The sequence below is a fragment of the Galendromus occidentalis genome, unplaced genomic scaffold (genome assembly GCF_000255335.2).
Source record: "Galendromus occidentalis unplaced genomic scaffold, Mocc_1.1 scf7180000077383, whole genome shotgun sequence".
NCBI classification, from domain to species: domain Eukaryota; kingdom Metazoa; phylum Arthropoda; class Arachnida; order Mesostigmata; family Phytoseiidae; genus Galendromus; species Galendromus occidentalis.
The window spans coordinates 270,399-291,163 of record NW_003805371.1 but is presented as its reverse complement, the minus strand read 5'-3'; the positions used below and the strand labels follow the sequence as shown (position 1 = coordinate 291,163).

General features: G+C 51.9%; 3 protein-coding genes across 3 annotated transcripts; 1 reads left to right on the top strand and 2 right to left on the bottom strand.

Moving 5' to 3' along the window:
* Window positions 1-429: 429 nt before the first annotated feature.
* On the bottom strand, window positions 430-10,109 carry LOC100907796 (TBC1 domain family member 25). Its single transcript, XM_003742369.1, has 8 exons — window positions 10,047-10,109; window positions 4,627-4,772; window positions 4,164-4,312; window positions 3,476-3,582; window positions 2,814-3,026; window positions 1,560-2,661; window positions 1,250-1,421; window positions 430-808 (listed from the first exon to the last, which is right to left on the bottom strand). Exons 1-8 carry the CDS (start codon window positions 10,107-10,109, stop codon window positions 430-432), a joined length of 2,331 nt encoding a protein of 776 aa, XP_003742417.1.
* A 1,913-nt stretch (window positions 10,110-12,022) lies between these two features.
* Window positions 12,023-20,463, bottom strand: scaf6 (SR-related CTD associated factor 6). Its single transcript, XM_029111181.1, has 12 exons — window positions 20,448-20,463; window positions 19,698-19,874; window positions 15,125-15,420; window positions 14,832-15,035; window positions 14,535-14,697; window positions 14,220-14,437; window positions 13,730-13,997; window positions 13,458-13,642; window positions 13,108-13,307; window positions 12,715-12,987; window positions 12,398-12,627; window positions 12,023-12,175 (listed from the first exon to the last, which is right to left on the bottom strand). Exons 1-12 carry the CDS (start codon window positions 20,461-20,463, stop codon window positions 12,078-12,080), a joined length of 2,328 nt encoding a protein of 775 aa, XP_028967014.1. The 3' UTR covers window positions 12,023-12,077.
* LOC114828176 (retinol dehydrogenase 12) lies at window positions 16,410-17,870 on the top strand. Its single transcript, XM_029111186.1, has one exon. The coding sequence runs from the start codon at window positions 16,715-16,717 to the stop codon at window positions 17,720-17,722; it is 1,008 nt and encodes a 335-aa protein (XP_028967019.1). The 5' UTR covers window positions 16,410-16,714; the 3' UTR covers window positions 17,723-17,870.
* Window positions 20,464-20,765: the final 302 nt, after the last annotated feature.

Below are 20,765 nucleotides of genomic sequence, written 5' to 3'. Positions count from 1 at the left end.
TCGTCCAAAGCTGGCGAGCCAGCCCACTCACAACGGTAATCACGGGAAGAAAAAAAAGCCGATTATAAGTGTACAAGCATTGAGGGCGCTTCACGTCGGGAGAACGCTTCTCAATCTGGCTTCTCAGACACCTGCGCTTATCCGGTCAGAAAATTCAGAGATCAGAATTTTCTGAATGGTTGGGTCCAGTTCCGTGGGGGGGGGGGACGGTCCGCGTGGAACAAGCTCTCACACTGCGGAAAAACCGGAGTCAGGAGCGCGTCCTTCCTAATTTATCCCTCGAGCACGTTCGGGGACAGCGAAAGCGGAGCGAGTGGCTTGGAATGCGAATCTCATCAGAGGAACACTCATTCGTCCACCTGAATCTCGGCATGGCAGACAGAGGCTCTCCTCACAGAGAATGAATTCTACCTACTGGAATCACAGATTTTACACAAGTTCCTCCCACGAAGCTTCCCATCCGAGTCGGAGATATTCTTCGAATCGGATTCGGGTTTCGTGCAGAACTTTGTGAACGTTATGTTTTCGCACCATCTTATCGAAGTGCATTGCGAGCTCGTTGTAATCCATGCGCTTCCGGATGATTACATCGCGGTGTTGCAAGAGCAACGTCAGGCACAAGAACATCATGAAGGGATTGCTCCCGCCCAACTGACCGGGGGGCGGCAGAAGTGATCGAGACTTCCGAGAAAAATCCAGAACACCTGAATCCAAAACGGATCGAGAGTCTTCCTGACAGGAAACTTCCTTCGAAGACAGAGTTGCCTCTGAGCAGTACCCTTCGGATCGTGTCGGAGGCGCTTTGGATCTGGAAGAAAAAAGGTCGGATGAGAGACTCACCTTATGAACATCAGACGGATCGAGAAGGCGGTGTACGCTCGTCTCGCTCAAATCGACGGATCCTAACGATCCGAGAGAATGGCGAATATTGAAATCTTCGGCTAACGGGGTGAGTCACTGGTAGCGTGTGTTGGAAGTTATTGACCCTCGAGTCCAACTTTTTCGACTTGATAGCTCAAAGCTCGGCTCTAGTGATAAGATCTCAGACAATCTCATAATCTACGTCATAGATACGGATCGCGTGGACGCCGGGCCGTCCCGACTCGCACCTGAACATTTTTCGCCTCAGCTCGATTCTTCAAAATTCGAGTCATTGGACCCTATTCCTGCCGCTCGACTCTCGAGAGTGTTCTATGCGTGCTTCGCTCGTAGAATGGAGTCGGCGACACTGGGAAATCATCTCACATACCTGTACGCGTGATGGTCATCTTCGTAATCAGAATCGTCGGCTTTTTCTTGCACGAGATCACTGTGCGAAGATGCAGACGTCGACGCGGACGTTGAAGAACCGCTCCGCCGACGATCCAGTGATGATTGACAACTTAAGTTACGGCGACTGCCATGATTCTGAGTGGTCTCACCTGAGGATGGGGGCGCCGATTGAGAAGCTGTTCTCAGGGAATATACGCTCAGATCATGCAACTCCATATATGATCTACTTCGGATTCACCCTCCGCCAGGATTTAATGAATAAACGCTGATCGTGACAGGAGACTCACCCTCGACGCTGTCGAAATCCAATTCACATTGTTCGTCAGGCGTGCCGCAAAAACCTTGGCACGTCTTCCGTTGTTTCCACGGTCCGTCGTTCTCGAGCAAGGTGTTGCCCTCCTCGATGATGTTGTCGAAGGTGAACTGTTGCGGCGTCGCGTCTTTCGTATTGCCAAGAACGGTTTTATTGAGATTCTCGAGATCCATGCGCAATTCATGAGCGATTGAATCTGAGATGGGGTTGTAGTCTTGCGAGTCATCAGTGATTTCATTCAGACTGCTCCTCCTGCTCTCATCGTTGTCGGGCTCGTTCACGATCACTCCGTTGTGCACTTTCGGGGTTCCGCACAGCAGCGACGACGACGAGCTCTGCTTGCGGATCCGACGGACCTTAGTGTAGGGATTCTCGCGGGTTAGCACACGTGGACTCTGCGGATGCGCTGAATCTTTGCCGAAACGTATTTCGTACAGAGGAAGCTCCTTCTCCGGCGGCGATGGTGGAAGCGAACTCCAGAGCACCTCGAGCATGCAGAGAGCGTCGTCGAAGGAGAACTCCCGCTTCAGCTCGAGCAGCAACCACCGATAGCAGTAGAGCAGGTCATCGGCTCCGTTCATTTTCAGATATTCGAAGAATTCCGGATCGTAATGTTGTAACAGCAGGGACAGGTGAGCGAATTTCTCGGTAATGGCCAGACCGTTGATGTTGAAGTTGGGCTTCAATCGCTGCATTAGCGCAACGAAGCAGATGTATGCTTGCGCCTCATCGTTCATCGTGACGAGCATTGGCGATGCAAGATCCGACATACCTTGACAATACGACACCGACGGATGATTCAATGCGAATGTCGTGAGGATATAGTACAGCTTGGCGACGTTCTTATTATCGTCACTCCCCGCGTAGAATCGGTGTGTGCGGTCGGTTCTCAGAACATCTTTGGAGACCATGTTCATGATATACTGCATTTCTTCCGTAACGATACCCTGCTTTTGCATATCTGTCCAAGTAGCCTTCAGTTTGTAGTACTCGTTGCTTTGTCGTTTCAAGTACTGAATTCGCTGGTCTTTAGTGTAGTCATCGGGGTAAACGTTCAACACGTGTTTCCACACAATCTGTCGGAGGAGATTTTCGAGATCGCTAAATGACGTGCGACGAGGATCCGTACAAACCATCATAGTCTGTCCCAATTCTGACTCAAGCGTTCTTGATCCCGACCCTAGGTCCCTCGACTGACCCAATCCAGAGCGGATGAGATAGAACTTACATTCCGTAGAGAAGGTTCAATTCCACCGCGGAAAACCGACCGTCGAAGTTCTTGAGGCTGAATCAGACGACCCTCACAATCGAGAAAGTTCTGCCATTCTCTTCTGCTCATCGGCGGTTTCGACGCTCTGTATCTTTCTGTCACACCATTCAAGTAGCCGGAGAGCTCTGGTCCCCGGAGAACTTTGCTAAATGATTTCAAGGTTCTCTCCATCTGGAACAAATCGCTTCCATTGTGGGAAAAGCTTCAAAAGTTCACTATTTCACTTGGGGAGCATTCGAGAAAGAAGTGGCCGTCACCGCCCATGCCCCATGCGCTAACCCAGGATATCCATCTCGTCAATATCACCCAAACGCCGCCTTTGGGTTTCGGGGCTCGAAACCTCCGCCACATGAAGAATAACTCAGGTGGCTCGCTGCTCGAGGAGAGTGAACTCACCGTGACAGACGAGGGAACGACTCTGTACAACTTAAAGAAAAGAATTCGATACCCTAGAGCGAGAAATACTGACGGCATCTTCGAAATGCGTATGACAAGATCTACCGCCTCGCAACCCGCAAGCGTTCCGGGCCTCCGCTCAGATTCATTCCGCGGTCCGAACGACCCCGATAGGTGAATAGAACTACTGAGGAATATATATCAGCCAATACTCAGAGTCTCACCTGTTGCATGAGAAAATTGCCTGTCTGCTGCGCGTTGTTCCGTACGTGGCTGACAAGAGGAGGTTTCACAAGATCGGCTGGTGTTATCACGTCCCAGCCTTCCAGACCTGAAAAACAGATCGAGCAGGGATCAGTGTCTTGCGGGAGGGGCTCTAAATTGCGTCGTGGAGATGGGAATTTGTTTTCCTGGTGCGGGTTCGGAGGAATTCCTGCGACGACAAATACAGCGACTGACGAAGCACACAGTTTTCGGTGAAATCGCGACATTACTGAGAACTCCCCATCGGCCCAAAAATCTTAAGAATCTTCTCGCATGCCTCCGCCATCAATCGAACGCTCTGAGTTTCTTCCATTTCACACCTTCACCATATCGAGAGAACACCCAGATCGCGCCCAGACCCAGATTGGAGTATTTGCTTTGGTGGTCGGAAAGGGGGCACGCCAGAGGTCAATGTGAGCTTCCGAAACATACTCAGATTTTCCTTGTTCAGTGGATCGAAATGTAAAACGCCAGGTTTCGATCTCAACTGAGCCGACATAAGGAGTTGCTTCGTGAGGTTTTCTGAAATCATTCGTGGTCACGAAGTCTTCGAGTCTACTCGTTGGAGTCGTATCGAGAGCCGAAACCTCACGAGCTGCTCCCAAGTACTGCTCCCACGGACGAGACTTCCAATGGTGGCGAGCTTACCTTCGTCGAATGGTTTGAGATCGATGAGGAGGTTCAGGCACGGCATCGAGGAACTGAGGAAGGCGGCGTCCAGGTCCCAGTCGGATAGCAAACCGAGATATGTTTCTTTGCCTTCGTCATCTTTGGCCAAATAATGTATCGTGAAATCCCTGCGAAACCATGAACGGGAATGGGTGTTACCGTGGCGGCGAGTTCCTGGGATCCCTTGTCGGTGATTCAGTCAGTCGTTGTCACGAGTCGTGGAGTTCTTCTCCGATACCTCGGAGGAAGTCTCGCTGGGAGAGATCGGATGTAACCAGAGGTACACAGCGGAGCTTTATGACAGCGTGCCTCCAGATCACGGTTTACGACTTCATTACGCCGTCCGCTGGGACGCGTAAAGCGTTCATGACCGCGTGTAATCCACCGCCTCCCAGGGAGCTGAGTATAGAACGGCCCGTCTCTCAGAGATTTCTACACTTACCCTTTGATGTCGAAAGCTTTCGCTAGAAGGTTCTGGAGTACTTCAAAGGTAGTAATCTGCGGATCGACAGAGAATCGTCTCCATTCGGCGGGTGGGGGATCTGAAGGCGCCAACTGTGAGCGGCGGTGGAGGGTCGCCGCGGAAACCTGGCAAGGAAGTAGGGTCTCAGAATTCTCGGTCACGTTGTAATTAGGAGCCTCTCATATCGATGGAGAGTAAATGTTCCGAAGGATCGCTCTCCGGGCAGAGGGCAGAGAGGCATGGCAACTTTCGCCAGCTGGAAACTGACCTCAAGCTTGGCAAGAATAAAAACACGGTCACGCTCCCACCAGAGCATTTTTGCCGAGGAAATTCGCCTTGCGAGCTCGCGCGTGTCGTTCTGTAGTGAGCGAGGGAGGCTAGCTCTAGAATGACTCATGATCTCAACGACCTCATAATTTAGACAACCTCATAATCTCACAAAAGAGAGAGAGTTGCGGAGAACTTTGGTCGGGATTGAGAGCTCCCTCTAGCCATGGTCGGCTTTGTTTAGATAGACGATCAAAGTTCTTCGTTTGTGGCATATGGTCTCTCCAAAACCCTTGAACATTACACTAAGCAGATGGTATGCACTATCGTACGGAGATGCTGGCGATCGATTGGTCATTGGAGAGGAGAATGAGCCAATCGAAGAAACCGCAACCCTGGACGATAGCGCCGCTATTCCCGCTTGTTTGCACAAGATATTGAGGGTAGGTACCATTCTCCCGTGAAGCCTCTTTCGCCACGGTGGCGGAGGACTCGATCACCATCGGCATCGAGGGTCTCAGTGGGCGGAACTTTCTCGCATAAACGATTTTCGACTCTCATCTCCTTTCTCGACATTTCTACTATTATTATCATTATCATAACACCAGGGAGCAGAAGCCCCGGCACATCGATCGCACTCGCGAAAAACATCGTCTAGAGGCGAGATTCCGATAAGACCACCGCGGTGCGACGACCGCGCGAAGGCGCCCTCGTCTGAGCTCCGAGCACAAAAGTGACTCTTGTCTCAGTCAGCCGCGGAGACAGCTGGTTTTGAACAATTAGGTGGTCGACAAACGTGGACTCGGACCTTGGCGGGATTCAGTCTTTCACCGAGCTCGCTCCTCCAAGAAACCGCAGGACAAGTCCGGACAACTCCACAGGGTCTCTGGCATCGGTTCCCTACGCAACTGTCATCCTTCCAGTGCATTTGCAATCGGATGCACATCCAAAGGTCACGGAACTAGCATCGTCAGACGCACTTTAAAGCGCGCCGCGGGTCTCATGAAATTTCAACGCTGGGCTCGTCCAAGTTCCCGGATAGATCCTTGGGGACCGAGCCGATCGCAGCGGAGAGCGATTCGTCTCCTCCGGACGGGAGGGGAAACTTCACTTCGGACGTAGTTTTCGCATAGAGCTCGCAGTCAAACTCTCCTCCCTGCTGGCCAGAGCCCTTGAGGGCAAAGTACCGACAAGTCCTGGTCAACACCGTGACGAAAATAGTCGATTTCCGTAAAGCCGCTTTGCGATGAACGGATCAACGACGAGCTGCTCCTAGACTTCCGCACTTGGACTTCGAAAACTTTTGCTTGACGCCATTCTCTCGGATGTGACGCGCTCTCGAATCCCAGGCCGTATGCGACATCCTCTATCGATTGATCCAATCTGACCATTCATCCCTAGAATAGACACTGTCTCGCACAACCGCCTTAATCTCGCAGGGCGGGAAATTCAGTCCTGGCGATCATCGCACCGTTCCCGAGCCTAATCAATTCCGTTCGCCGTACACTGTTTATGAGTGGAGTCTGCTGCTCGAGCGGTCAGGCGACTTCATCGGAAGGACACCGCGGGCGGGAAGAGAGCTCGACTTTGTCTTCCTGTTTGCTCCCTTGGAGTTCGTTGGCCTGATCAAATACGGCCGGAGAGTCAAGCCGATCGCCGACCTATTCGGAAAAGGGAACGAGGAACTCTCCAGGGTGACGCAATCGTGGACTGTTTACATGATCCCGTTTGAACTCACGCACAGCGCATCGCTGTCACTCGGCGAACTCTCCGAACGAGGTTGAACTCCCTGTTGAGGGTTGACTTTCGACCAGGGATCACTGCCGAAGCATCGAGCCGAACGGGAGAGGACATTCCCACTGGGGACGACATTCTCGAGCTCGTTCTCCAAATTGAGGGAGTTAAAGTCAACTGACCCGAACGGGGTTCAGAGGTCCGGATTCATCGTAGAAATGCCGCGGAGGTCCAGAGTTTCGAATGCTTTGAAAAAGTTTCTCCTCACAGTCACGATAAACCAACGGGACGTAGCGAACTCCGCAGATGTAGCTGCCTGCACGAAAGGTCTTTTGCGACAAGTGGTTGATTCAGCATGTAGTCGCAGCCTCATGGTGCTCGGCTGGAACTTCATGGGCGGTGCTCTGCTCGTACGGCTCCGTGCAGGGCGGGAGCAGCAACAACATTTGCCTCTAATGCGATGAATGAATAAAACACTTCCGCATACTGCGAACATGCCCGGCAGGAACGACGTCTCGAAACGCCGTCGTCGACGCCGCCGCTCCGAGGGCAATAATTCTTCTCAGCCAGAGAACTCCATACATTCTCTCTCTCTCATCGAATGGAGTTTTCCAAATGAGCTCACCCTCTCAATACTTCATACCGCACCGAAAATCGAGGGAGCATGATTATTTCGTGGATACTATTAGGTATATTTATCCGCCATTGAAAAGTGTTTTCCGGGTGCAGTCGGAGGGCGATAATCTCTACACTAGAGCGTAGCTCCGACTCGCTTCAAGGATCAGAGACTTGTTTGAGGACAAAAATAACTCGATACGCCCACGTGAATCTGAAATTCAAAAAACATCAATCCGAAATCGGACTTCGAGAAAGCGCTTTGAATCTCTGACCGAGTGAGTGGAAAGCTCCATTCACTCAATGCGGCAGTGATATGCCCAATAGAATGAGGTTAATTCAGCACAAATCCATGGACTTCGAAACATGGAGTTTTTCTCGTTTCGACGCAGCTCTATTCGTTCCATCCTCTTGGAACTTTTTGCTAGAACTCACTGCCCAATGAGCCCTCAGCTCTCAAACTTCCTGCCGAGGCGCCTCCTCCATCTCGGCCCGAAAAGGCCGTCTCATCAGAGATGGCTACGGAGCGGGATTCAAGCCGGGGTGACACGAGCTGGCTATGGGTCTGCTCTCGATACGAATCGGGACCGTGACGGACACGAGGTGCTTCTTTAGTCAGACGCCGGTCCCATTCACCGGCATAGCTGTGGCGGAGTGTTCTCCATAGCGAGGGAATGTCCGTCGGCATTGTTGTCCGGATAGCAACGCCTTCGTATTATTCAGCAGACCATGGCAACAACAAAGTATGCGAAGGAAGTCTGCCGTATTGTTGACCGTCGATTGGCCGCGTTCAGATAATAAGATTATACACCGTATCCCGACACTGAGGTCCGCTTGGTCACGTGCTTTTCCGGCGCCTAAGCGGATATCCGATGTTCAGGGACACAGAAAGAATATCTCTCCCAAGTGAGGGATATCTTCCCCGGTCCTCGGATGCTCTTGTAGCTTTCTACGATCATTCGTAGGACTCGTACTCATATTTCCTCAACTTTCAATCTTGGACGAGGGGCACCGTGGACCGCCCCATCGGAGCCATTTCGGGATCTCACAGACAGAGCCCTCGATCTAGCGACTTTTTAATTCTGTCTAATTCTCGCCTTCTCCTTCAGGAAGTTCAGTGAAAAATCTCAATCCTTCGTCGGTCCGCTCCGATCGAGATGAACAAACTTGGCATCAGGTCAGAGGGAGCATCACAAGAATCGGAGCGAGCCAGCCTAGCGAATTCTTGTTGCTACGCTTAAGGGTTGCCCTGACTTGGGTCTATTCAATGGGAACCTTGCGGGTAGCTCCCTGTATCTGTACTAGGAGAGTACTCGGCCAGTACCTCGGTCATTGATTTCTGAACGCTGACGATCTTGAAAGAATTCAGTGAATGTTGTCAATGCGCGGAGCGACGTCAATACGGACAATCCGCGTGGTCCGAGGTCCGTCGAAAGCTGTCCACGGCTGAGCGACGGGCAAATTGCATCAACTCCACCTGCGATGGTTCCAGTCTGTGACGCAAGTGAGCTGGCGGCCTCGTAATAATAGTTCTAAGCGATACCTGAATTTCTGAGATCAGACCACCACTGGGCCCGCTTAACCTTGGACAGCTTGTTACGCGGGTCTCTATTGAGATTTCTACTAAGGATGACTCAGTAGAAAACGACTTATCGAAGTACTGGAGCATCGGCTACCGGGTTCTCGAACATCTTTTCGATCAGAAATCGACGAATAATTGCACAACCCTCCCTGGAGCCCTACGGATAGCTCTCCGACTGTCGGAAATCTCCCTGCATCCGGATGAAAATATTACTATCGTTTGGGCAAATCCTGCTGCCCTCGCGCGTCGATACAATAGTTCATCCTGCTACTTCGTGGCTTTGACGCTCCGAAGCCCGGGACTCGGGTGCTTCATTCGGTGGTGGTGGCCTGGCCGACCCCGTGCGACCGTCTGTCTGAACAACTTGGGGAAGCCGGCAGCGATCCGGTGAGCCGAGGTCCATTTTGAAGATTTCAAACCCCATCGTCTGCCTCAGGGGTCCACACGAGGTGGTCGAAGAATCGATGGAGTCTCGGTCGTAGACTGAATAGGCTTGTTCTTAGCATGACATCGCCAGCCATACAAGTGCTCAGAGCGATTAAGACGTTCTCGCTTGGAGAAAATCTTTTCGGAAAGGGAGCCCAATGCCGTTACATAAGCGGAATTCCCTTCCATTGTCCTCGAACGGAATTCTACGGCGCCATGCAAGGTCTCCGCATATATTCTGCCTCGGTGGCCGATCGGTATAGGAGTTCCATAGATTCCGAATCACAGAGAAAAACTCGTTGAATAAGAATTACATGGAACCGTCTACGACCCACATATCCGGAACTCGGACCTGTCCGGGGAGGGCTTCGGCGCTAGTTCTCGGTTTCAAATGTCAAAAATGCGGTGCAGCCCACCGAGGATTTATCGGAGCGTTCCATCGCGCACGGGTCATCATCGAGATTGATCGTGAAGTTTTTTTCACCCCGAAATTCCGCTCGGACTTATCAGTTTTATCTGAGGACCAGATCAGATAGGGATACGGTTTTCTACAGGATGGAGAGTACGGTAACGGATTGGGAGATTTATCGCGACTGATTCAACTCAGCGATAAATTCTAAATTCCGATGATTTCGAATCTACGCACGGGTCGCTCGCTTCCGTGAGGATCAAAGTTTCCCAGACCAACCGATGAGGTCAAACGATCGAATACAGCTAATGATGTGAATCATATGGGGAGCGTAGACGTGAGTGGCGAAGTATCTATGTGACTCACCCTGGCTTTCACTTTTACGGCCTCGCGAGTGTGGAAAGCGAGGATGCCTGCCGAAGTTGTCATGATTCACTTTCACTCTTTAGCACTCTGACGGGGATAGATTCTCACATGAACGCGACGGGTGAATGTCGTCGGACTACTGCAGTGCGTGGAAATCTGTTCACAGCTGGTCGGTCGGAGAGATGTTCATGACGTTCGGTTTCAACTTTGCTCCCGACTATCGTTCGTACTCCGTATCGGGCTCGGTTCACAGATCATTCGGCTCCACACAAAACTTCTTGAGAGTTTGCGAGTTGTGCCTCGAGTACGGCGAATGCTGTCGTTGCTCGGGAAAAGACACTCAAGTCTCCACGGCACGTAGGGAGAGAGGAGCTCTCGAAGGGAAGGGAATGCAAGGGTATGGAAGAGGGCGAGTGGAGCGGCTATTTTCGAATGCTTGTCGGCACGTAAATTCTGCCCTCCGTGATTGGGTCGCCGGTACACACGGCCACTTTGAGGGAGCTTTCGCGAAATTTCAACGGAACCTTCCTCACGGGGAGGGAGACGCAAATAGTCGTTGGCGAGGGGATTAAATGCAAAGCCCCGACGCGGAAGCCGTCGTAGAATCCTGCGATCCATCTCGTAGGGAGAGTCTGCTGATGATTTGTATATATTGGTGGGGAGCGAATACTGCATGATCCTCCCGAGGTGATCGGACTAATTCGTTGACCTTCGACTTCCCCCCTATCACAGGCGGGGGTTCGAATATGCCCATCCTCATAATCGGCGCACATCTTGTCACGATTCCATATGGCGAGCCTTCCGGCAGCGGTGCCGTAGAGAGAGTTTTGATAGCGGGATCTGCGGGGGGAATATTTTTCTTCCGCGAAATACCGAAAAGAGCAATCGCAGAAGTTGGAGCGGCGGGGGGGTTCTCGGAGAGGATATCGGACTTTTCGGGAATGTTCGAGGGAGTTCCGCTCAAGTTCTCACGGAAAGCATCAAATTCTAGCTGCCTCGAGCTGTCTCTATGAAGGGCTCTCTGAAAAGGCCGCTCTCTCTAAAAATAAACCACACACCCACGCAGTGTAGGAGCATCCTTGATGGCGTTGTGACAGGCGCGGCGGAGAGATATAGAATCCGAGCCGCCAGCGACAATTAGGCGCTCTAGCATGGATCTGAATTTTCCTCCTCTCGAAGCATGTCAACACGGAAGGGAGCCGCCGCTACCATTCCGCTTCAATCTGGCTCCTATTCTCTTCGACGAGTGAGAATCCACTCTTGTGGGGGAAGGGGGATCCGAGTCCAGGGAGACATCTCATTCTTCTCTTCATAACACAGAGGACCCTTAGGCTCGGCTTGGAAGCGTGTGGTCATTGAGTAGACGTGTTTAGGCGTCAAACTCAAGTTTTGGAAAGTTCAGGAAGATTCCAAATCCGATCCTCGTGATGCTCATAGGAGACGAGGAGTCCAGCCTTCGATGGGAAATGGACGGAGACCAATTCAAAAAGAAATCGAGGATGCAGCGGAAAAGTCATGGGGCCGACTTTGGGCAGGGCTGCCCGAAACTGTCAGGACATCATGTGTGGCCAGCACAGCAAGAGCTGATTGCGTCAATATCAGATGACTACGGCTGAGACAATTTTCATCCACCGAGTATTCGGGCACAGATCGATAGATAGGATATGTGCTCATGAATACATATTACACTGAATATCGGATAGGTACTCGCTCGAGAATACTCTGCTGATCAGGTGAAGCTTTCTCGTCGCCTGCAGCTTACATTTCCATGATTGCTGGAAATTGAGGGACTCCCCCGGCGCGCACCCGAGCGATGCGGTTTCATCGCACGCGGGCGAGCGCGAAAACGAGAGGGGGTCGTACTCGGAATGAACGTCTCGTCAGAATCGCAGACTATCCGTACGGAGCTCTGGAATGACGCAATATCATGTTCGAGCCCGGAAGCCCCGTCCCGTATTGGAAAAAAATGAGATCTGCCTTGAGAACTTCTTTTATTCCACGCTGTGTGTTCGTAATTATTCCACAGTGATCTCAACGGCCATCACCTCTCATCCTGCTGATGAATTGTTGTCCCCGATTCTTACGGTACATTTCGTACATATCTTCGGACGACGTTGACATGCCAACACCTGAGAAGAAAATAACTCGATCATTACTTGTGAACATGCGCGAGGGTATCAAATCATGAAGTGAGGCAGTTTCACACTTTCGTTTGCCGGGATCGAAGGCGGTCATCTTAATTCTACCGGACCTGGTCACTGACGGAAGAGTCGCTCTTTCGGTATCGAAGAACGACCTCCTCTCGAAGAGGCAGCCGCTTCACTCTCGCGATGCTCAGCCGGAGAACCTACCTCTGTACATTTCGCTCCTGTCACGAATCTCGCCCCCTTTGATCGGTTCGGCGATTCCCTGCTCGGTCGCCCCAAGTCCCGCGCCTCCCCATCCCATTTTCTTGAGCAGCTGGTGACCCTTGTTCGACTCATCGAGCCGCGTTGGAGCAGCTACTGAGGGCTGCATACCGAAAGATGGTCGTACTTCCGGAGATAAACTTCGTCTACGTGAGGGTGATATATTTCGTCGTCTGTAAGATAGGTAGAATCCCGTCAGTTTCTCCCTCAGGTAGGACGCGATTGAGCGCCGTAGTAAACCACCCTATAAGAAATGAGACCTTGATGGCCCTTGTTGTGCGTACCGGGATCGTTCTGGCGATGAACTGTCGCCAGCATCCCGTCTCGAGGGCGGTGGACTCGGGGACATCGAGGGTGGTTCGGCATCTGGAGGAGGCGTTTCCCTGAATCGTCTCCGAGAAACGCGTCTCGCCTCCCTCTCTGCGATTCTCCGATTACGTTCCGTTCTTTCCACTTCTTCGACGCGTTGCTGTTCATCCTCTGAGTCGCCGGCGCTCGTGTAGCCGTCGACCGGCACAGATGCGCTCTTGTATCTACGGATGACGTTTTCCAAATTAAATCAGACCCACCTCGATCGAAAATATCAGCATTGACGATCACCTCTGATCTTTGGCTCTAATCTACACGATTCGGAATATTTCCATTACACATACCGTTCGCTCTTTGCGCTGTTCTTAGCTTTAAAGTACTCGTATAGGCCCAATTGCTCCCAGCCTTCAGAATTTCTCGGTCGTTCGTGGGTGGGAGGAGCGTAGAAGGCGTCGAGAGCGGCGAGAAGATGCTCGCTCGGGGGTAACTTCGGCGGAAGGCGCAAATCTTTCGCGTCAATCGGCTCGTAGGTGCAGTCAGACAGCTGGAAATTCATCGAGAACGATTCCCTCAATGTTCCAGATTGACGGGGAAGTGGTTTCGGTGAAGCATCATTATTCATGTGATATGATTCGAATAGCCTCTCAATCGCAGCTGAAAACTCGAGAGTTCGACATCTCCGCTGGAAACTGACCTTTACGAGGGGCACCATCAGACCAGCGGGTAATTTGTAATACGGAAGGTCCGGAACAAAAGATTCTGGCATGACTTCTGGTTGGATATAATTATATTCGTAGGACGGCGGATACTCGGACGGTTCTCTCCTCTCTGCATAGTCTGAGCTACCAGCATACATCATTTGCTCGCCCTCACGTCGTTCTAGAAGGGAATTCGCTCTCTGTCAGAAGTGATTTCAGTTTTTCGAATCCACACTTTTCAGAAATAAGTATCGGACTCGGGTCTTGCCTGCATAAGTCCGCAGACCGTTGGTCTCCGCTGCTGCGGAGCTCCTCCACTGGGGGGGAGCTGCGGGAGCAATGGGCGATATTGAAGGTACAGGTATAGGAGGTATGGGGGTAGCAGGCGTGGGTGGCTCTTGCGTTCTCAGTTCCTCAGCCTGGAGGTCGACTTGAAGCCGAGCAATTTGTTGCGTCAGATGAGCCACGAACTCCATGTGCTGTTTCTGGTACGAGGTGTACTTCGTTTGGATGTCGGCGCTGACCTTCTGACTCACCTAAACGGGAGTCGGACACAAGGAGCTATTGAGTACGTGGAAAAAATAATTTCTGTAGCACGAAGCTCTAAAACGCGCTCCTAGAGTCGCTCAAATCAGCCAGGTTGACGAGCGGGGGGCACAATTATTCTCATGGATAGCACTCCTTCCCGTCGAGACCATTATTCCGATGAGCTGTCTGAGTGATGTTTTTTTCCTAGTCTCGTCTCCATCCGAACTTACTTCACTGTTTTCAGCAAGCAATCTCGCTTGGTAGTTCGCCATACTCGTCACGGGATCATTCAATTGTGCGATTGTTGATTCGTCGAAATACTGATTCGCAGCCCACAAATTCCTCAGTTTTTCAAGTTTACACACTTTCTCCGAGGGCGCTTCGTTGAGCGCAGAGCAGAATAGCGGGACCGCGATCTCTTTTAGAGCCGGACTCATCAGATCAATACCTGGAGGTAGAACCAGCGCTTAGACATTATAGAGCCATATCTCCGAGTGGGAGGATAATTCATTTTGGATTCCCGGCGCCTCCGATCAGATGCTCGCCTTTTCTCTGACAGTGGTGGAGCAGGTCGTTGACTAAGTACACAATGTGGAGTTTGTGATCAAACGGTATACCGACATCCATGCAGCGGCGGAGAAGGTGTTGGCAAACGCAATGGGCTCTCATTGCGTTGGTGGCTCGGGACAGAATCCACGACTTCCCATGCTGAGGATAAGCAAAGGCTTGGATAATATTCTAGGTTGATAAGTAGATACAGAATTTCACAAAAAAAGACAGATTGTAGATATTCGCTTTGGAAAAACGGGAATCAAGGTTCCACGGGCACCGAGATAACGCACAGCGATCGCTTCTTTGGTACACTGCTCCATGACGGCTGTCAGTTTCCGATCGAAGTCAGCCAAATCCAGACCGGCGTCTTGAGCCCACGACGCGTTTTTCTGACAGACGGCTTCGCGTATCGCATCGTCGAGAGCTCTCTGTTGCTGCTGCATGAGGCATCCGTGTTGTGCCGCTAAATTGGCCTCCGACTGCTGGATTTGGGTCTGAAATTTCATTTCGGTTATTCAAGGCGGAATCTCGACTCCACGATAGGACCGCTTCCGGGATGGGAGATTTCACGCAAGCCGCATACTTGACACTCCTGGATTTGTTTCTGGATACTCTGCACAGCTTCTGACGGATGACAGGGCGCAGCGAGGGGACCCCATTCCGCTCCAGGGGGCATAGGTGGACCCGCCAGCGGTGGCATCGGGGGCGGCACGAGTGCCGGAGGCGGTCCCGGCGGCGGTGCGAGTACGTTTCCAGAGGGTCCTGGCGCGGCCCAGGCGGGTCCCTCGACCCATGGTTCGGGAGGACCATGGGACTGTGACGATGACGATGGCGGAGACCGGATCAGAGGAGCTTTGACCTGGTTCTGGATCTTGATGACTGGAATTCGGAAAAACGCATCGTATATCGATGTACGAACAAGACTCGCGGGTCATGAGGCGATCCACAGCGACGCCTCCTTGTGGATCGGGGGGGGGGGGAAAGTTGAATAGGTCATTGAGGATAGGAGAACTGCGAAGATCTCCCTCGAACAGGTCCCGCCACTTATGCTGAGCGTAGATTCACTCCATAATACTACGTCAGGGGGCGGAAATCTCGCAGATGCGGACCTGCATTACGGCCTCGTGTGTTCATCATTCAATCGTAACATCGCGTTTCTGATTTATGGCAGGAAAACCGCGACATGAGCAGTGGGAGCTTAGCGGCTGCTCTGAATATTCCAAACTAGGCTGTGCTCGAGTTTTCCTCAGATCCGTAATTTCCTGTATCTCATCGCTCATCATGCTCTCCCGCGAATTCGCCTACACTCCCGAGGCTCGATTGCACTCCCGAACTCCCGACGATCACGAAATTCAGCGTGTGAGATATCGTTCACAGAGTTGGAACCAGGGCCGTCTCGAGAGCGTCGGAGCACATTTCAAGGCGGATTGAACTAAAGTATACAATGTCAGTTATTGTTGTAGGGAACGGCATGGCTTGGATGATTATCTAGGAGACGCCTTGCGCCGAGTGGCGACACTCTCGCTCGCGACGACCGGAATCGAGAGGGTTTCGAAAGATCTAATGCATTGTTTAAGGAAAGACAGAGCGCACAGAAGAATGGTTTCAGCCGCTTCCGAAGCTCATTTTCCCCGTGATTTCCATCGCTTTGACCACCTCGTCGTTGCGGAGTTCCTTTTCAACCACGCAGAGGCTTAACTTTCCCTGTAGCTGGACACCGATGGTGTGGACGGACTGGCTTCTCGTCGCGCGTCGGCGAGACGCGTTCTAGGTGTTTTGAGTAAGCGATACTCTCCTATTCGAACGAATCTCTCTCTCCAACGATCGGAGGCTAGGAGACTGACACAGGTCGGATGATAATCATTCGTTTTCCAATCGCTTCTCCCGGACCATCGCGACGTGCGAGCGGTGGTTGTGCGCTAAAACTTAATCGTTATAGCGCCGTTATCTCGTCCGCCGACTCGCTCTAAGCTTAATCATCGACAAGTCGGTCGCCTGGTCTGTCCGGCAGAAGGATGGACGGACGGACGGGCCAAGTAGAGCCATAACGAGCCCGGTACGTGGAACATGGAATTTGTATCGGTGACGTTCGATGCGTGAGCAGTGTCGCCTCTAAATTGTGACACTCTCCGCTGCTCACGAGCAGCGTAAATAATCCGACTGGAAGCGAGTGATGTCGGACGATACCCGATTCGGCAACATGCTCTTTGAAATTTCCATCGTGATTTTCTTCATATCCGCGTGCTTCGGTGCGATAGCCGTCGGGCTCTACGTTTACTGCAAGTTCACCATGGGGAAGTGCGGCAACTCGATCGGTTTGAGCAACAAGACCATTCTCATCACCGGAGGCAACTCCGGCGTGGGCCTGGAAGCAGTGAGAGAGTTCGCGAGACGCGGTGCTCGACTCATCCTGGCTTGCCGTGACGTCAAGAAAGCGAGGGAGGCCATCCGCGACATACAACAGCAAACCGGCAACATCGATATCGAGGTCCATGAAGTGGACATCAGCTCACTCGCGTCGGTTGAGGAGCTGGTACGACAGCTGACTCTTTCGCTTAAGAAAATCGATGTACTCTGTCTGCACGCCGGCACGGGACCGGTCGATTCTCGTCAGGAGACTTCCGAGGGCCACGAGAAGACGTTCGCCACGAATCATCTCGGACACTTCCACCTCGTACAGCTGCTTCGGCCGGCGCTAAACCCCGGTTCGAGAATAATTATCACTACATCGATGGCCCACGAATACGTCCGTCTGGACTTTGAGAATCTCCAGCAACATAAAGCCTACAATGGAGTGTTGTGCTACGCTCGTTCGAAACTCATGAATGTCTATTTCATGCGCGAACTCGCGCAGCGTTTGCTCAAAGATGGCATCACCGTGAATGCTCAGAACCCTGGCTTGGTACACACTTCCGGTCTAAAGAACTCAAGCGCGTTGGGGAACTGGTTGTCAGAAACGCTCGTCGCGCCAGTCTACGCCAAAACTTCGTGGCAGGGAGCCCAAACACTCATTCATCTGGCGACCAGCGACGAACTCGACGAAGTGACTGGTTGTTTATTCCGAGACTGCAAACCGACGCGACTGAATGAGATCGCAAACGACAAGCGGGCGCCGAAAAAACTATGGCAGTATTCGGAGCAGCTGATCAGGAACACATCTCGGAGCGAGACGACTCCGTAAACGGAAAGCCAGCTCTAAATCACTGTAAATAATCTGGATGGACTTTCCATTCATTCCCACATTCATCAAGAGCTTCGAGAGATCATACGCTAGGAATCCGGAGGCTGAGATGTGCCCCGCCGGACAAGCTCGTATCAAGTAGCGGAAAAGTTAGACGGAGCTTTACAGGGAATAAACTCCATCACGAAACGATGACCCCCGGCTCATTTGTTTATCCGCTCATCCGATTGATTGCGAGCGATCCAGTTCCTAGTCGAATGAATTTCCGCTACCGTTCTCTGACGACAGGGGCGAAGATCATCCTGAATTCATGAAACGAATCGCAGCAGATAGCGGGAATGATCTCAAGGAGATATGGTAGTGTTGGGGCCCCCTCTGGAAAGAGCCTGACACTGAGTTCGCGGGACTCATGGGGAAGTATTTATGGACGAAGCGGGAAGAATAAATTCTCCGGTGGGCGTGAAAGTTCATCGGAGACCTTACAAACAGTTGTCCGGAAGTGCCATTTCAGTATAATCCTGCCTTCTCCCTGTCTTCAGTCTCGAGCAGCCACACAAGGTCTCGTAAAAACGAAGTGAACAACTGCCGAGCGCAACTCGTTCAGTGACGTAGAAAAACCTTCAATTCGCCTCGGAACGCTCGAGGTGAGACCTTGCGGCACAATGTGTGTCCGTCACCAGTCACTACGATACGCAGTATCGAACTACAAGAAAGATGAAGATCGGCTGATTTTTCCTTCCTCCGAAGGATGAGCGATTCCCAGGCCCAGCATGGAGATCCACCGATTGCATACCCGATGGGGGAATGCCCTTGATGATGACGTCGAGATTCTCCCTCGACCAGGCGGCCCTGGACTCGCAAGCCGCAGCCTGAAGTATGGATAACACTAAGAATCCTTATCTCCGCAAGCGAAGCGCCCGATTTTTTTGCGCGAAATCCGGTACTTCCTCGCAAGCTTTTCCCGATCAAGGCGGGTATAGTCCCATCATCTCAATGTCGCCTGTCTCACGATTCCCAATCGAATGATTCTGTCGCCTGAATTATGTGGTGTACTTCCCCTTGACCTCGAACCTTGAAACCTTCGACTACAACAGACCAGTGTGGGCGGCGCAGATACCCATCGCGACGCTCGATTTCGAAGACACACTCCTCCACATAACGAAGAGATTGATTCATCAAGAAGAGGTCAATTGAGCATTAGGTTGCCCGATTGAGGCTAACAATGAGACCTTCCGGAAATGCTTGCTTTCGGATTCGCGGGGAGCTCGTTCCTAGTCCCTCCCACTAACTTTAATCACTGGGGCTAGGGCTCGGGTCTCTGTTATAATACCTGCTCGCTTTTCAGGCCGAGCAGTCCCACAAGATCTGAGAATGAAGGAAATCGGTCGAAAGGTTTTCCCGTGTCTGGGAAGAGAAAGACTCATTGGTATTGGGTCATTATCAACACCTTCCCCCCGCACCGGTTGCATCGAATACTGAGCTCGCCGGTATGTCGAAGCCGCGCCACGCGGAACCGTCATGAGAACGCTTCGAACTTTAAGAGTCGACCTCGGCGAATATTCGTGGAGATGGCCGAATGGTCCGTCGGAATCGACTTCCCATCCCCAGAGTCGGGATCAAAAGCCCGAGAAACACGAACGCCCAGATAGCGAAGCACTATATGAGTGAATGAGCTGGATACGATTATTTCGAATTTGTACATCTCAGTCTCGGCCTCGCGTCTGAATACGGGGACCGTATTCAGCTTGGACGAGTTCGCCGTCCCTCGGGCTCGTCGATCAATCTGGGTCTCCGAGGTCTCTGGTGCGCTCGAGTCACGGTGAAAAATCGGAAAATTCGCTCCGAGGAGCCATGAGCCGCTTCGACGGCGGTCCAAGCTGACGTCCCTCGATCAAATGTTTCCCTCAGTCGAGTGACTCCACCTCGGTGTCTTTTTGTTTGGAAAAAGAGGAGTGTGTTGAAATGTAGAATATACAGCGTAACTTACTCGCTTGCTGAGCTTTAACTTGTCGAATGTAGTATTGGTGGAAGGGTCCTCCGAAAAGGAACTCGAACTTCGGATTGTTGCGCTGCTTTTGCTTAGTCATTTCCTCGAACACGCTGCCATTTCGGGCGACGAACTGAGCCAACTTCCCGATGATGTTGCGGAGTTCTGCAAGGTGAAGAACGAAATCGTATCAGCGACGAATATCAGGTATCACCCCCCTTCTATGCTTCGTGAATAGTTCCGGGGACGCCACCGTGTTTGATCGTCGTCTAAAGTTATGAGCGCTCAGTGGGCGAGAGGTCGGAAAATTCGTCGACGATCTGAGCGCTGACACGGAACACTTTGGAGGTTCCGATAATACGGAGGCCGGCTTATTTTGGTGGAATGACCACAGAAGGAGCACCATGGGAGTCTATGGTCTGTGGACAGTTCTTGGTATACTGGCATGCCGAGAGCGGTCCCGCTGCTCCCAGCGACGAATGATTTTCACGTGAGATATACCGTCGGAGAGCTGTGGATGATCGCGTTTTTGCTGTTTCTTGGCTTTTAAAGTCTTTTCTTCTGACGGAATCCTTTTGGGAAGGTGCCTCGGGAGAGACGACCAATATCCGCCGGAAGATTTGGGAACCAAAGGAAATCGACCATCTGCTTGCTCGCTCGAGTCCCAGAGAAATCCAACGCCTTTAGACTGGACGAGGAGGTTCTGTGGAAGGATGAGACGCCATTCGAGGGACTCACCGGCTGGCGGCTCCATTTCTGCAGTGTACGATCGGACTTCACTGAATGAAGAGCTCGGCTACTCTATTCGGGCATTCCACGGTTTTCGAACGGGTCGGATGTCCGGCAAGTGATCCTTAGGCGGAAGTTTCCAATGACACGGGTCACTCCTGGACGTACAGCTCGGAGCCTGGTGATGGGGACGAGAAACGACACCCCATCTACGAAAATCGAATCACCGAAGAACGAGCATTCGCTTTCTGCTGCCGCGAATCGGAAAATCAACACGGGTCGTTGATGGCAACGTTCCGAAGCGGCTTTTCTCTCGGAGAGCGCCGC